Source organism: Nicotiana sylvestris, chromosome 2, assembly GCF_000393655.2.
Source record: "Nicotiana sylvestris chromosome 2, ASM39365v2, whole genome shotgun sequence".
NCBI lineage: Eukaryota > Viridiplantae > Streptophyta > Magnoliopsida > Solanales > Solanaceae > Nicotiana > Nicotiana sylvestris.
In genome coordinates, this window is record NC_091058.1 from 128,280,979 (window position 1) to 128,295,731 (window position 14,753).

The 14,753-nt window shown below is 35.6% G+C and overlaps 2 protein-coding genes across 4 annotated transcripts; one reads left to right on the plus strand and one right to left on the minus strand.

Moving 5' to 3' along the window:
- The first annotated feature begins 789 nt into the window (after nucleotides 1-789).
- On the plus strand, nucleotides 790-1,769 carry LOC138885564 (uncharacterized). The gene is made up of 3 exons (XM_070166524.1): nucleotides 790-819; nucleotides 930-1,059; nucleotides 1,123-1,769. Exons 1-3 carry the CDS (start codon nucleotides 790-792, stop codon nucleotides 1,767-1,769), a joined length of 807 nt encoding a protein of 268 aa, XP_070022625.1.
- A 5,983-nt stretch (nucleotides 1,770-7,752) lies between these two features.
- LOC104245190 (plant cysteine oxidase 2) lies at nucleotides 7,753-13,528 on the minus strand. Of its 3 annotated transcripts, none has more exons than XM_009800755.2 (5): nucleotides 13,050-13,528; nucleotides 12,180-12,298; nucleotides 11,678-11,843; nucleotides 8,907-9,134; nucleotides 7,753-8,265 (listed from the first exon to the last, which is right to left on the minus strand). In XM_009800755.2, the coding sequence occupies exons 1-5, from the start codon at nucleotides 13,243-13,245 to the stop codon at nucleotides 8,144-8,146; spliced, it is 831 nt and encodes a 276-aa protein (XP_009799057.1). In that variant the 5' UTR covers nucleotides 13,246-13,528; the 3' UTR covers nucleotides 7,753-8,143. The 3 variants fall into 3 exon arrangements, with proteins under 3 accessions (XP_009799057.1, XP_009799056.1, XP_009799058.1); XM_009800754.2 differs by having other exon boundaries at nucleotides 7,753-8,268; XM_009800756.2 differs by having other exon boundaries at nucleotides 7,753-8,275.
- Between the last annotated feature and the right edge of the window lie 1,225 nt (nucleotides 13,529-14,753).

The window sequence follows — 14,753 nt, forward strand, 5'->3', positions numbered from 1 at the left end:
AAGCACCTACATAGACTCGGACTTTCGGGAATAAGGAAGTATCCCTACAAGAGTTTCTGAAATTGAAATCACCAAAATTCACAGGTTCTGATAATTTAGCAGATCCTCAAAGTTTCTTGGATGGGACACTTAAGGCATTACGTGCTCTTAGATATTCTAGTGAGAGAGTCGTGGAGCTCGCAGCATACAAACTAGAGGATATGGACAACATATGGTATAAAACGGTATTGCTAGGAAGGCCAGCATGAGCACCACCACTGACATGGGACGACTTCACTAAGTTGTTCAAGAATCATTTTCTTTCAGACAGTCTGATGCAACAATATGCTAGAGACTTTGAGAAATTGGTTCAGACCCCAGATATGGATGTGTCAACATATAACACTAAGTTCTGTAAGCTGGCTATATATGCTCCTCACTTAGTGCCTACCGAAGAAGCTCGAGTTCAGAGGTTTGTTGATGGATTGGTTGGCCGTCTATACACTGCAGTAGCCCCACAGATGAAGACTTTATCTTACTCTGATGTAGTCGACCTTGCTAGAAAGACTGAAAACAAGGGACATGAGGAGCGTGCAGCTAGTGATTTACGTAAGAATGCCAAGACAGTAGGGGCTTTCAGTGGTGGTTTTAGTGATAGAAGAGCAAGAAATCAGGGACAACAACAATAACAACAACAGCAGGGTTTTCAAAAAGGGACACATATGTCTTCACAGCCCACATACAGACCACATTACTGACAAGGTAATAGGGGACCATCATCTTCTGGACATCGTAATTTTGGGCAGATATATGCCACTACTCCAGTCTGCCAGACCTGTGGTAGATCACATTTGGGCCAATGTCATGTTCTAACTGGAGAGTGCTTTCGGTGTGGCCAGTTGGGACATCACTTGAGGGATTGCCCTTAGCCTTCAAAAAATTTCAACCAGGCTTCTATTCAGTCAGCTGCACTGACTCAGACTACTCGTAATACTTCAGGTGCTACAAGTACAGGAAATAGAGGTCGAGGTGCTGGAGACCGTGCTACTGTGAATCAAGGACAAGGGAATACTGGTAGAGGTCAGTCGAGAGTTTTTGCATTTACTAGATAGGATGCTCAGGCCTCGAATGTTGTGGTTACAGGTATTCTTTCTGTCTGTTCATTTGATGCACTTGCGTTGATTGATTCGGGATCTACTCACTCCTATGTGTCCTCGTACTTTGCTTTGGGGTTTAGAAGACAACCTAAGCTGTTGAATGATCCTTTTTTAGTTGCTACTCCTGTTGGAGAGTCTTTTTTAGTTGAATACATGTATCGTGCTTGTCAGATTCGGGTTGAGGGTAGAGATACTCTAGCTGACCTTATTGTACTTGACATGATTGACTTTGACATGTTGATGGGAATGGATTGGTTATCTTCTTGTTATGCTATAGTCGATTGTCATGCAAAGATAGTTAAGTTTGAGATACCAAATGAACCTAGTTTTATTCGAAGAGGGAGTCAGATTCCAGAGATTTGCAAAGTTGTATCTTTTATGAAAGCTCAACGACTTTTGAAGAAAGATTGCTTGGGTCTCTTAGACATTGTAAATGACACAAGAAAGGAAATAGTTAGTATAGCAAATGTACCAGTAGTGAGAGAATTTTCTGATGTATTTCCTGAGGATTTACCAGGATTGCCTCCAGTACGAGAAATAAACTTTGGTATTGATTTGCTACCTCACACGCAACCCATATCGATACCCCCATATCGAATGGCACCAGCAGAGTTGAGGGAGCTAAAGGAATAGTTACAGGATTTGTTAGATAAGGGTTTTATTAGACCTAGTGTATCACCATGGGGTGCACCAGTACTATTCGTAAAGAAGAAAGACGGATCCCTGAGAATGTGCATTGACTACCGGGAGTTGAACAAAATAACAATATGCAATAAATATCCTTTGCCTCGTATAGATGACATGTTTGATCAGTTACAAGGTGCTGCCCACTTTTCAAAGATTGACCTCCATTCTGGTTATTATCAACTTAGAATCAAAGATGAAGATATTTCTAAGACTGCTTTCAGAACTCAATACGGGCAATATGAGTTTCTCGTGATGCCTTTCAGAATGACTAATGCTCTAGCGGCATTCATGGATTTAATGAATAGGGTGTTCAAGCCGTTTCTAGATAGATTTGTAATAGCATTTATTGATGGTATCCTGATATATTCTCGTAGCCATGGAGAACACGAGGATCATCTCAGGACTGTGTTGCAGACATTGCGAGAACATTCTCTTTATGCTAAGTTCTCAAAGTGTGAATTCTGTCTAGACTCGGTAGCATTTTTGGGTCATGTTGTATCCAAAGATGGAATTATGGTAGATCCTAAGAAGACTGAAGCTGTGCAGAAATGGCCCGGACCTACTTCTCCTACAGAGATTCGCAGTTTTTTAGGCTTAGCAGGCTATTATAGGCATTTTATGCAGGATTTCTCCAGAATGGCAGCGGCGCTGACCAAGCTAACATAGAAAAATGCAAAGTTTCAGTGAATGGAGGAATGTGAGCAGAGCTTTCAAAAACTTAAAACATGTTTGACAACTGCACCAATATTAGCCTTACCATCAGGTTCTGGAGGATTTATAGTATTCTGTGACACCTCGAGGGTGGGATTAGGATGTGCTCTCATGCAAAATGGTCGTGTTATTGCTTATGTTTCGAGACAATTGAGAAATCACGAGCAAAACTATCAAACACATGATTTGGAGATGGTTGCAGTGGTATTTGCTCTAAAAATTTGGAGACATTATCTACACAGCGAAACTTGTAAGATTTATACTGACCACAAAAGTCTGAAGTATATCTTTCAGCAGAGAGATCTAAATCTTCGGTAGCGTCGTTGGATGGAACTACTCAAAAACTATAATTGTTCTATTTTGTATCATCCTGGAAAAGCCAATGTGGTGCCTGATGCATTGAGTAGAAAATTTATGGGGAGTTTGGCACATATAGCCCCTGCAAAGAGCTTTTGGCCAAAGATATTCAGAGACTAGAAAATACAAGTATCAGATTTAGTGTCGGAAATTCAGAGGCATTGTTGGCTTGTGCTCAGGCTAAGTCTTCATTACTTGAGCACATTAAAGCCACCCAATATGAGGATGAACGATTATGTAAATACAGAGATGAGGTCTTAGCTGGTAAAAGCAAGGATATGACTGTTGAAAGTGATGGTGTTCTTCAAATGGGTGACAAGCTTTGTGTAGCAGACGTAGATGGGTCGAGACATGCTATTCTTGAAGAATCCCACAACTCTAAATACATTATACATCCTGGATCCACAAAAATGTACCATGACCTGAAGCAATTTTATTGGTGGGAAGGTATTAAGAAAGATGTTGCTAACTTTGTTTCTAGTTGTTTGACTTGTCAGCAGGTCAAGGTTAAGCATCAGCGACCCACAGGACTACTACAACAAATTGAGATTCCAGAGTGGAAATGGGAAAGAATTACTATGGATTTTGTCACCAGGCTACCACGAACCCTTAGAGGTTATGACTTGGTATGGGTAATTGTAGATCGACTGACGAAATCAGTACACTTTTTGCCGGTGAATACTACATATGGTGGAGTCAGGTATGCACAGGTATTTATGAACGAAATTGTCCGACTTCACAGAGTTCCAATATCCATCATCTCTGATAGAGGATCAGAATTTACCTCACGCTTTTGGAAATATTTTCAAGAAGCATTGGGTATACAAGTAGATCTTAGTACTGCATTTCATCCACAGATAGACGGGCAGTCTGAACGTACTATACAGATCTTGAAGGATATGTTGAGAGCTTGCATTCTTGAGTTTGGAGGTAGTTGGGATGTTTATCTACCTTTAGCTGAATTTGCTTACAACAATAGCTTCCAATCCAGTATTCAAACGGCACCGTACAAAGCATTGTGTGGTAGAAGATGTCGTTCTCCTATCGGATGGTTTGAAGCTGGAGAGACTAACTTATTGGGACCCGACCTCGTACAAGAAGCTATGGACAAGGTCCAGTTGATCAGAAAGAGATTGCTTGCAGCTCAAAGTTGACAAAAGTCTTATGAGAGAAGAAGATATTTAGTGTTCACAATTGGGGACAACGTGTTCCTACGAGTCTCCCCTATGAAAGGTGTGATGCGGCTTGGGAAAAAAGGCAAGTTGAGCCCCAGGTTTATAGGACTGTATGAGATACTAGACCGAGTGGGAGCGGTGGCTTATCGTTTGGCACTTCCTCCTGAGTTGTCCTTTATTCATCCAGTGTTTCATGTCTCAATGCTAAGAAAATATATATCAGACTCATCTCAGGTGATTGAAGCATCTAGTATACCGCTTGATGAGAAGTTGTCTTACGAGGAGGAACAGATGGCTATTGTTGATAGGCAAGTAAGAAAGCTACGGTCAAAAGAAATTGAGTTCGTAAAAGTCTTATGGCGAAATCATACAGTCGAAGAAGCTACTTGGGAACTAGCAAAATATATGCAAGCGAAGTATTACCATTTATTTCAGTCTACATGTATGTACTTAAGTTAAATTCGGGGACAAAATTTCATAAGGTAGGGAGGATGTAATACCCTTATTTTTAGTAAGGGTGTATTGGTTATTAGCAAATAATAATAATAATAACAACTAATTAATTGAAAAAATAAAGAAAGAGGAAGAAACCTACTCTAACTAAAAGAAGGGCAAAGCCACTAAAAGAAAAGGGAAAGAAAGGGACGGACAGAAGCTAAAGATGGTTTTAAAGAAAATAAAACCCTTAGACCTACCATCGAACAGAAAAATAAAAGGAAGAAACTTCGGCTGTTTCTCTAGCGCTGAAGACCGTGTTTCATCTTTGGCATACAATTCCTTAAGTTTCAGCAATACACTCCAGGTAGTTATAGTATTTCTTCCTCTTTTAAGACTATGGAATTTTATATACATAATCTTTGTATTGTTGAGTAGATATAATTTTGAAGTTGGATTAAAAATTTGAAAGATATAGTTAAGGAAATTGGGAGAATTTCATGAAACTTTTCCATAAATTAACTGGGTAAATTATATGAATAGGTTGGAGTTGATATATTAATAATTACTCATATGTGGGTAAATATAATTCGGCGAATTAAGAGTCAAATATGGAACCTCGAGGGTTGGGTATTCTAAATTAGCTATGAATTAACCTAAACATAGAAATTAACATGAGACCGATATTATGTAATTATAGATTGAATTGGAGGAGGTTGTACGAATTGCTCGAGGTGAAACATTTGGAATTTCGGCATGAGTACTGTGAGTAGTAATCTTACCGATTATTTTAAGTTGCATGTGGGACAAGTCTCTTACTCGATATCATACCGAAATAGTTATTTGATATGAATACCGTGATTTTAAATATTTTCCTTGTCACTAGATCTGTTTTACCGTTACTTGAATTTACTGTTATCAAAAGAAAATTATATGATTTGATAAGAACCGAAATGCCCTATATTATTTTAAAATAGTTTCTACGAGTATATACAGATTACAGAGACAAGTATAAATGGGAGTAGACATTGAGGGATCTCGTAGCTAACGACGGGTTCGTTAGACCTGGTGCACCTTGTAATTATTGATTACCGTTATAGCCCTTGCTAGTGGGAAGACAGAACTAGCATGCCGTTACCGATTTTCCTCGAGTAGGGACGCTCGAGGGACTACCATTATATTTGACTTCTTGCGAAGAAGTTCACAGTTACACCGATTACATTATCCGTTCATTGAAACCTCCCAAAATGTGAATAATGATATTATACAGTGGTTACCGAGCTTATTACTGAATTGTTAATTATATTTTACTACAAGAAAAGCTGGATGAGACTGAAATTTTTTATTATTTCTGAAAGGGCATTTTATGTTATTTTCTCTTTGAGATACTAGCATATTTCTGGCCCCAAATAAAACGGTTGTAGTTAAGTGTTATTACTCACTGAGCTAGCGACTCATTCCCTGCTAATTTTTTTTACAAAGACAGCAGTTGACGCAGGTGAGGATTTCGTTAATTAGAGCGCACAGGTTGAGAATTCTTGGTGAGCCTCGCACTTGTTCGCGTGGCCGGAGATTTTTATCAATTGTTATGGTCTTTTCTTTGAATTCTTAGAGTCGCTCCATAGTCATTCTTTTAGTGTCATGAGTATTATTTTGCTATTAGTCTTATGTTGAGTATCGTTCTTTATTATCAAAGTTGGAGATAAATTATTATTTCTGGTTGTTAGTGGGTTGATTAGTAATGGTGGAGACTAGTTTTGGTTGATTGATTGGTTGCCAATTGTTTGGTATGATATTATGATGTTGGTTGTTGATTTCTAAGACAAGTTTATTTTTGGGATAGTCCAAAAATATGGGAAACTCTGTCCGATTTTCTAAAGAATACCGATGAGTCTTAATTAAGGGCACTTACTCCTAAGTGCCGGTCATGATCCTAAATTGGGTCGTGAGTATACTTGTTAAAAAGAGAAGAAAGAAATAAAATTGAAAGAAGACGAAAATAGGGAAATAAAGTTTTGACTTCAGACACCAAAAAACCCGTTAATGACGTAATCAATTGGCATCTTCCATCTTACGTCTTACCTTTTCTCTAACTTCTGCTTTCTTTTTTCTCTTTCATTTTCTATTTTGTTTTCTTTCTTTCTGCAAAATATGTAAGGACCCTGTAAATCTCATAAAAGAAGCAAATCCTAACAATAATATTTTATCTACGCATTTCGACATAATTTTCAAATAAGATGTACTAAAAGTTGTTTATGAAATGTATAAATCATAACCTTTTTACTACCAAACTTACGAAGTGCACATCATGCATTTTCTTTTATTGTTTTGATGGAATGTTGTTTTAACCTTTTTTTTCAGTTCCATGGGATATAAATCATAAGAATATATTTTTTCCACAACAAAGGTAATACAAGAATATTAGAATTTATGTGGATATATGCAGTCTGTTATTGACTATGAAGTACGTAGATAGATCACCAAAGAATAACATATAAATGCATATTTGGTAGAAGCCAAACCCAGTACCTGGAGAAGAAAACAAAATACCGATATCATGTGAAAAGAAAATACTCACAGAATAATGAGACCCAAAAAGGAAAAAAGCACAAAACCAAAAAAACTACTCGAACATCAGTTAGAAGCAGTCAAGCTGCTACGTATCCATTCTCTTTCATGGTTACAAAATTGGGTCTATATATTTTGTGTAACTACACATTCTTAGAACCAAGTAAGCAGAAACTGAACTTCTTTTTTTTTTTCATAAAACGGTCGTTTATTAACGCCTCCTCTTTTAATGTATATAGACGGTTAAATTTTTTTAAGAATTCCTAAGACTTAACGTCTTAGCCGGTTTAACATCTCCCCTTTGATGCATTTAGAATAATTTTTTAATCTGTAATATAAATAAATACATAAGTCAAAGAAGGCAAAAAATTAAGAAAAAAAATAAATAGGAACCCGACTCTATAAGAGAAACACATCACCTTCCTCAATGCGCTCCTTTATATTAATATATAGATTTTGTCAATTATATATCTAATGACCTTTACAATCATCTTAAACAGTACACCTAAATCTGCTGCCTAGTTTTAAGGTGGGTAAAGCTTATAATAATCCAAATAAAACAAAATGAGATTAATAATTTGAAAAACGAAAAGAGAACTTTGTCACAACGCGAGATCTTGTCATCATGTGACCAAAAAGTCGTGAATTTAAGCCGTAAAACAGTGTTAAGTAAAAATGCAATGTAAAGCTACACAGCGCATACAAATACAACACAACATAAAGCTACATAAGTGCATACATTAGACCTAATGTAATCTGATCCTTATGCAGACTTATGCATAACTGAAACTTAGTGTACAGATCTACCTACTTTCTTAAGACTTGCAAAACGAAAGGAAAAATGTTACTTTTCGGCGCATCTATCCTTTCTTGTTATGATCTGACTATATATGTACATGAACTATAGCAGGAACAAAGAGAAAAAACCCTCCCTCCTAGTTTTGTCCCTTTTGACTATTCACCATTGAAATCTGAATAGAGTTAAAAAAGGGACTCAAAAGTAAAAAGGAAAGAGAGGGTGGGGGCGGAGAAAAGTTTTCTTTCTGCTTCAATTGTGAATTTCAAGGAATTCTTTCAGTTTACTATAATATCTGGTCCACTGTACAATGCTCCATCTACAGTGAAGTCCTCAGGTTTCTCCCCCTCTTTGAGCCACGCATATTTATTTTGCTGTTCCTCGGGCACTGACAAGCCATCTACTGTGTACTTTCAACATATCAACGACGAAAAATAAATTAGACAGAAAAACAAGAAACCTAGTATTAGGACTCCCATGTGGATGGATAATGTCGGAGGCACAAATATTTCCGTATTTAGAATGTCATTTCAAGTACAATCAATCAAATCAATTAACATTATGGGTAAACTTTGGAGAAAAAGGAATACAGAATATAATAATCATTCTGTCAGCTGGCCAAGTTGGCAGTATTTTATCGTCTACTTGTTTAGGAAACTGTTTGCTCACTGCCAACAATTTCTTGAAATATAGTTTATGTATGTCATAGGAGTATATCTTTAAGAATCAAATAGGAGTATATCTTTAAGAATCAAATCAAAGTACCACTTTTGAGAATACTTAGAAAGAAAATAATAAGCATAAGGGTCAGGTGGAATGATGAAGGGTTTTTTGCCATTATATAACCATAGGTATCTCTAAAAATGAAATCATCTTTGATAAAGAGTAATAAAATCCCCTATTCTACGCCGCAAATCTAAATTAGTTAGGACCAATAGATTTCAAATGTCGAATAATCAATCAAAAAAAAAAAAAAGCAATAACCTTCCAAGGAATCAACTGAACTCGATTTTTTTTCAATAAATGTACGGTGCGTTATACCTGAGAAATTGGGAAATGGGAAGTCATAGTAGTATTGACAATGACGACCTTCAGGATCGCAATAAGGTGGCCCAAGCACGTCCAGCACCGCGCAAGCTGTCCTTGCTGTGAAGCAGTGCATATTTCCTCCATCAGCTGGATAGAGGATTGATGTTTTGCAAGGAGCTGTAAACTCGGAATTCTTTTTCAATTTTGCAAGACGTAGTCCAGTCCAATCCCTTGTATCATCTGATAAAGAGTGATTCTTGTTATACTTAATGTCATACCCCTTTTCTACCCCTCCAAAAGATAATGTGTGTTATGGATTGTGGGTTAAAGAGTTTTTTCCAATTAAAGTGACAAATTTGAAATAGGGATTATTTTGTTATTCAGAGTCGCCACTTGGAATTGATTTTTGGGTGTTCCAAGTCACCTTTTATTTGATCCCTATTCAAAGGAAAGTTTGACTCTTTTATTATTGATCTGCGAAAACAAAGTCCGGGTAAAGAATTCTGTTGACCGGGGAGAAGGTGTAAGACATTCCCCGAATCCCGTAGTTCTAGCACGGTCGCTTTATTGGCTATATTTAGCTTATACTATTTTTTGAATAACTTGTGTTTTATTGGTTCTCATCTTTTACCTATGTCCGCTTTATTGCTTGATTAAAATTATGAAAAAAAGTTATCTTGAAATAAGTTACGCGTTCTAATACTTATTTTGTTACATATCACAATTATGCCACGGAGACCATACACATAGCCATGATATTTAATTATTTAAAGCGCACCTAAATAAACTAGCGCACTTGAAGTATTTTCCTAAACTAATTTAAGATTATTGTAAGGCCGAAAGTTATGGAATTGTTTTTGGAAAAAGTGTATGATTTTAGATATTTAAATAAATAAATTATCATATACCAATACCCTACATCCCAACAATTGAAGCCTAAACTTATTAGTGTCCAAATCTTCCAAACTTTTAGCAAGTTTAAATACTATATTTTCAGAAACATGATTAAACATATAACATTTAAGGATTGATTTACATTATTATTTATAAAGTTTAAAGATAAATAAATAAAATCACATAAAATAAGATAAAAAAAGAGAGGGAAGAATAAACCTTTTAATGCAAGATTTCCAATTAAAAGAGTCTCCAAGAATATGTACAATAACTCAGACGAACGCCGAACAAGCATAAGCAAAGATGATCATCAAAGCCGGTGAACAGAGCTCCAACGGAATCCTCGACCTCGACTGTTAACACCACTCTTTGGCGTGTAAAAGGGGATGTTTTGAAGTATTTTTGTTGGGTTTTGAGGTGTTGAATTGCTGGAAATTTTCAAAAGAAAGAGGAAGAGTCGTAGCATAGGAGAAGAAAAAATTTGTTTCTCTCAATTCTCCCCTCTCTTTTCTCTCCTTTCTCTCTTTTCTTATCAGATTTTCTCTTCTATTTATAGCAAAATTTTCAAAATTTTTCAGATTTTTTTTATTTTTTAAAAATATTTTTTTATTTTTTAATTAAAAGAAATCCCACTTACAATTTGCTTTTATTTTTTATAAAAAAAATCTCACCTTTATTTACTTTTATTTTTTAAATTCCAAACTTTAATTACTTTTATCTTATTTAAAATCTCACTTTTTTTTTTTACTTTTAAAAGAGGATTCCACTTATTTTACTTTTCTTAAAAAAACAATCAACTTTCTTTTGCTTTTTAAAAGAGAATTCCACCCACTTTTACTTTTATTTTGTTTATTCTATACTTCCCTTTTTCTTATTTTTTATATCTCACCCGAAAATTAAAAAAAATGGATTTTTTATTATTATTTTAAAAATAAAATAATAGTAATAGTAATAATTCACCTTTTAAAATTTTGTATTTCTACCCTATAATAAAAAGTGTAACAAAGCTAAAAATAGTAGGTTAAAACCCCTAAAATATTTACATAGAAGAAGTGACAAAAAATTAAATATTGTCAAAAATTAGGTGCTCACACGTAAGACTTCGTACAGGAGGAGGATAGAGGGGCAAATTCTGTGTGTTCAACAGAATCATTCAGCTTGAGCTAGATATCCTATGCGGAAAAAGTTTAAAACGTATACATACAAGATTGAACCCACAACTCTAAATCTTGAATTCATATGTGCTGGAAGACAACTCGTACATGTCACTATCCAGCCAAAGATTTTCTTTATGGGATTTTTTTTTTTTCATACTCTCCTTTAAATTCTAAGGCAAGGAGAGTGAGTTCATCAGCGGACAACCATGTTTTCTGAGTGAACTAGAAAGGTCTTGTTATAGTATCCCAACTCGAGTTATCTCAATAATGGATTTGGGAGTCAAGATTTCTACTACTGTATTTTCTAAATGTGCGGCGTAAGATAATCATATTAATATATAGTTGCATTCATAACTACTTTCACTCTCAAATCTGAATTTATATTGCTCCCTCCGTTTAAAAAATATTGACACTATTTCTTTATTATTTCGTATAAAAAAGATTTGCACCTTTCAATATTTCATTAATAGGAAGCGCTCACAGCCACACAAATGTTATGACAGGTTTAACACTACAAATTTCAAAAGTTTTACAACGACACAAATGTTATGTGTTATTTAAGATCATATATCTCAAAAGTTTCCCTTTTTTATTAAAGTTTGTGTCAAGTCAAACTAGACCAATATTTTTTAAACGGATGGACTAACTTTTTAAGGGAAAGCAAAGGAATCCACGCAACTTGCCATTTTCAAAGATTAAATTAACAAGATAAGCAATCTCAATCGAACTTACTGTCAGATATATTGGCACTTGGAGTAGATTGATGGGGAAGGAGATTATCCACCCAATCATAAGATTTGATGTGCATTTTACCAAAGAGAAGCTTGCTGAAAACTGTCATTCCAGGATGGTTATGAAGAGGAATGACTGCTGATGGTGGCAAGCAAAAGATACCGATCTACCAAAAAAGAAACAAACTATGAATTCAATGAAGAGGGAGAAGTGAAAGATAAAATTCTTTTCATTAAAAAGTTGCATTTAACTTTTATATACTGACAATATAGAAGAATTTTAACCTATTAGGTCACCTAAATTAAAGATAACCATAAACAAAGGTCACCGGAAAAGATAACTATAAACAACGGTTAATAATAAGTAAGGTTAGTGACCTAAAAAAAATGAAGCAAACAGCTGATTAGACAACAATAGTAGTGTAAAATTCAAGTGTGTATATATATGTTAAATCTTTTGAGTGAAATAGTAAACTTATGAAAACTCGACCTTGGCTACATACAGAGAATTTGTCACATTCATGGAGATGCAGGTACATTATTTTAGGAGGTCCATCAGATAGTGTAGATTTGAAATAGGGCATATTCGGCATCAAGCCAACATCTGCTTCAGTCATGTTATCTGTACAAAGGAAAATGGAGCAATTGTTACACAGTGTCATCCTCAAATCCTGGACATTCATAAGCAAAGCAAAAAGGAAAAAGTTTGAAAGAAAGAAAGGAACAAAGCCGCAGTTATTTGGGTCCCAATTCCAGAAAAGGTTGCTCCTTTTTTAACCAACAAGATAAATATTTCTTACACCAAAATTGCAGACAAATTTAGCTTTAAAGAACAGTAAAGGAAGCAGCTTTATCCAAAATCTATAAGGCATTTTCGTAATGGGAGAGGAAAAGCAAGAAAAATGACAAGACAACTGGATCCTGTCGTGCTAAAAGTGATAAAATATACTAACAAACTCATCATTAATGTAACTCTTTTTGCTAAATTTAAACTCTTTAATAAGATTTAATAAGATAAAAGCTATCACGGTAAGCATTAAATAATAAATATATAGTATAGTGATAGTGCAACACTGAAATAGTTACGAGTTTCATTATTTACTTTAAAATGAACGAATTCAAAATGGCAATGCATGATCAATTTTATCAATGCCAGATTAAGTGCCCCGTTTTCAAAAGTTGCACCTTGTACGGTTGTACCTTAAAACAAGTACACTTAGAGAATTGTTATGGCATCATTTTATATAAATTAACAATTAGTTCCCCCAAAATACCAATAGTAGTATAACATTAAAATCTCAGGAATCTAACCAAAACAATGAATGCATAAAACAAGAAAAGATGTAGTAAAAGCAACTAGAATAACAACATACCCAAAACTGCCTTGACACGTTCAACATTTTCCGGGGACGGCACAACGCCGGGTCCGCAATTAGCAAAAATTTGTTTGCAAGTTTCATAGAGTTTCTGAACCCTTGACACGTCCCTCCGCCTCCGTCTCCGACGCCTCTTCTTCGACTTATTGTACTCCTTATCTTTCATATCGCTTATATTTTTCTCAGTCCCCATTCACCCAAGTATTAATCAAATTCAAATATATATTCAAGACGAATTACGATCTGGGGTATATATATCCAATAAAGGCGTTACGTTACTCATGTAAAGAAGAGCAACAAAATTTTACTGTTTTATATAAGCAGTATATACGTAGTATATATTACATGTTGGAGTTGTTGAGTGGTAAAAAAACAGAGAAGTGAAATTTTGCATCCCCTACTATACTGTGATGTGAATGATAGTAGATGAGTTAAAAAAATGGTGGGAGAGGGGAGGGGTATATAAATGGAGGAGTAGTGGATTGGGATGTGGCTGAAAGAAAAGCTCCATAATTAGTAGAGGTGAATGGAAATGAAAAACCAGGGGCCACTATTCCAATGGGCTATTCTAACACCACCTTCCACTTTTGACATTGTCTATTCCCTTTAATTAACTTTTATATACTCCATATGGATTGCTGCTAACAAATTTAAAATTTAAAAGTACTATTCAATTGAAAGAATACTCAATTTAAGTTTTTCAATAATTCATAACTGCTTCAACAAATATTACATTCTTAATCCTAAACAACTTGGCGTCAACCAAATATATTTGATCTTTACTACTTCACTTAAATTATTTCATGTCAATATTATGCAAATACAACTAAATCTCTAAAAAGTATTAGAAAGTTCAGTAACAGTGTTAATGTCTAAAACATATTCTTAACTAAGTATTGCCTATACAACAACAACAACAACAACAACAACAACAACGACCCAGTATAATCTCACAAGTGGGGTCTGGGGAGGGTAATATGTACGCAGACCTTACCCCTACCCCGAAGGGTAGAGAGGCTGTTTCCAGGAGACCCTCGGCTCAAAAAAGCAATAGGAGATGATATATTAGTGCCATAAAAATGCGTAATAAAAATAACAACAACAATATATAAGAGATATGAAATATGAAATACAGGATACAAAATACGAAATACGAAATAGATGGCTGGTATAGTACAACTAGAAGGGAAAGCCCTGCATCAATAGACGACCAATGACATTCCTAGTCTAACTCCTAACTGGATAGTCTCCCTCTATTGTGTTGTAGAAATATTCACTCTCCCCTAACCTACAACCTTAATGCTCGACCTCCATAATTCCCTATCAAGGGTCATGTCCTCAGTAATCCTAAGTCGCGCCATGTCCTGTCTGATCACCTCTCCCCAATACTTCTTAGGTCTTCCTCTACCTCTCCGCGTGCCCACTACAGCCAGTCGCTCACACCTCCTCACCGGTGCATCAGTGCTCCTCCTCTGAATGTGCCCGAACCATCTGAGTCTTACTTCCCGCATCTTGTCCTCCATGGGGGCCACACCCACCTTCTCTCGAATATCTTCATTCCTAATCTTATCCATCCTTGTATGCCCGCACATCCACCTCAACATCCTCATCTCTGCTACTTTCATCTTCTGGATGTGTGAGTTCTTTACCGGCCAACATTCAGTTCCATATAACATGGCAGGCCTAACCACTGCTCTATAA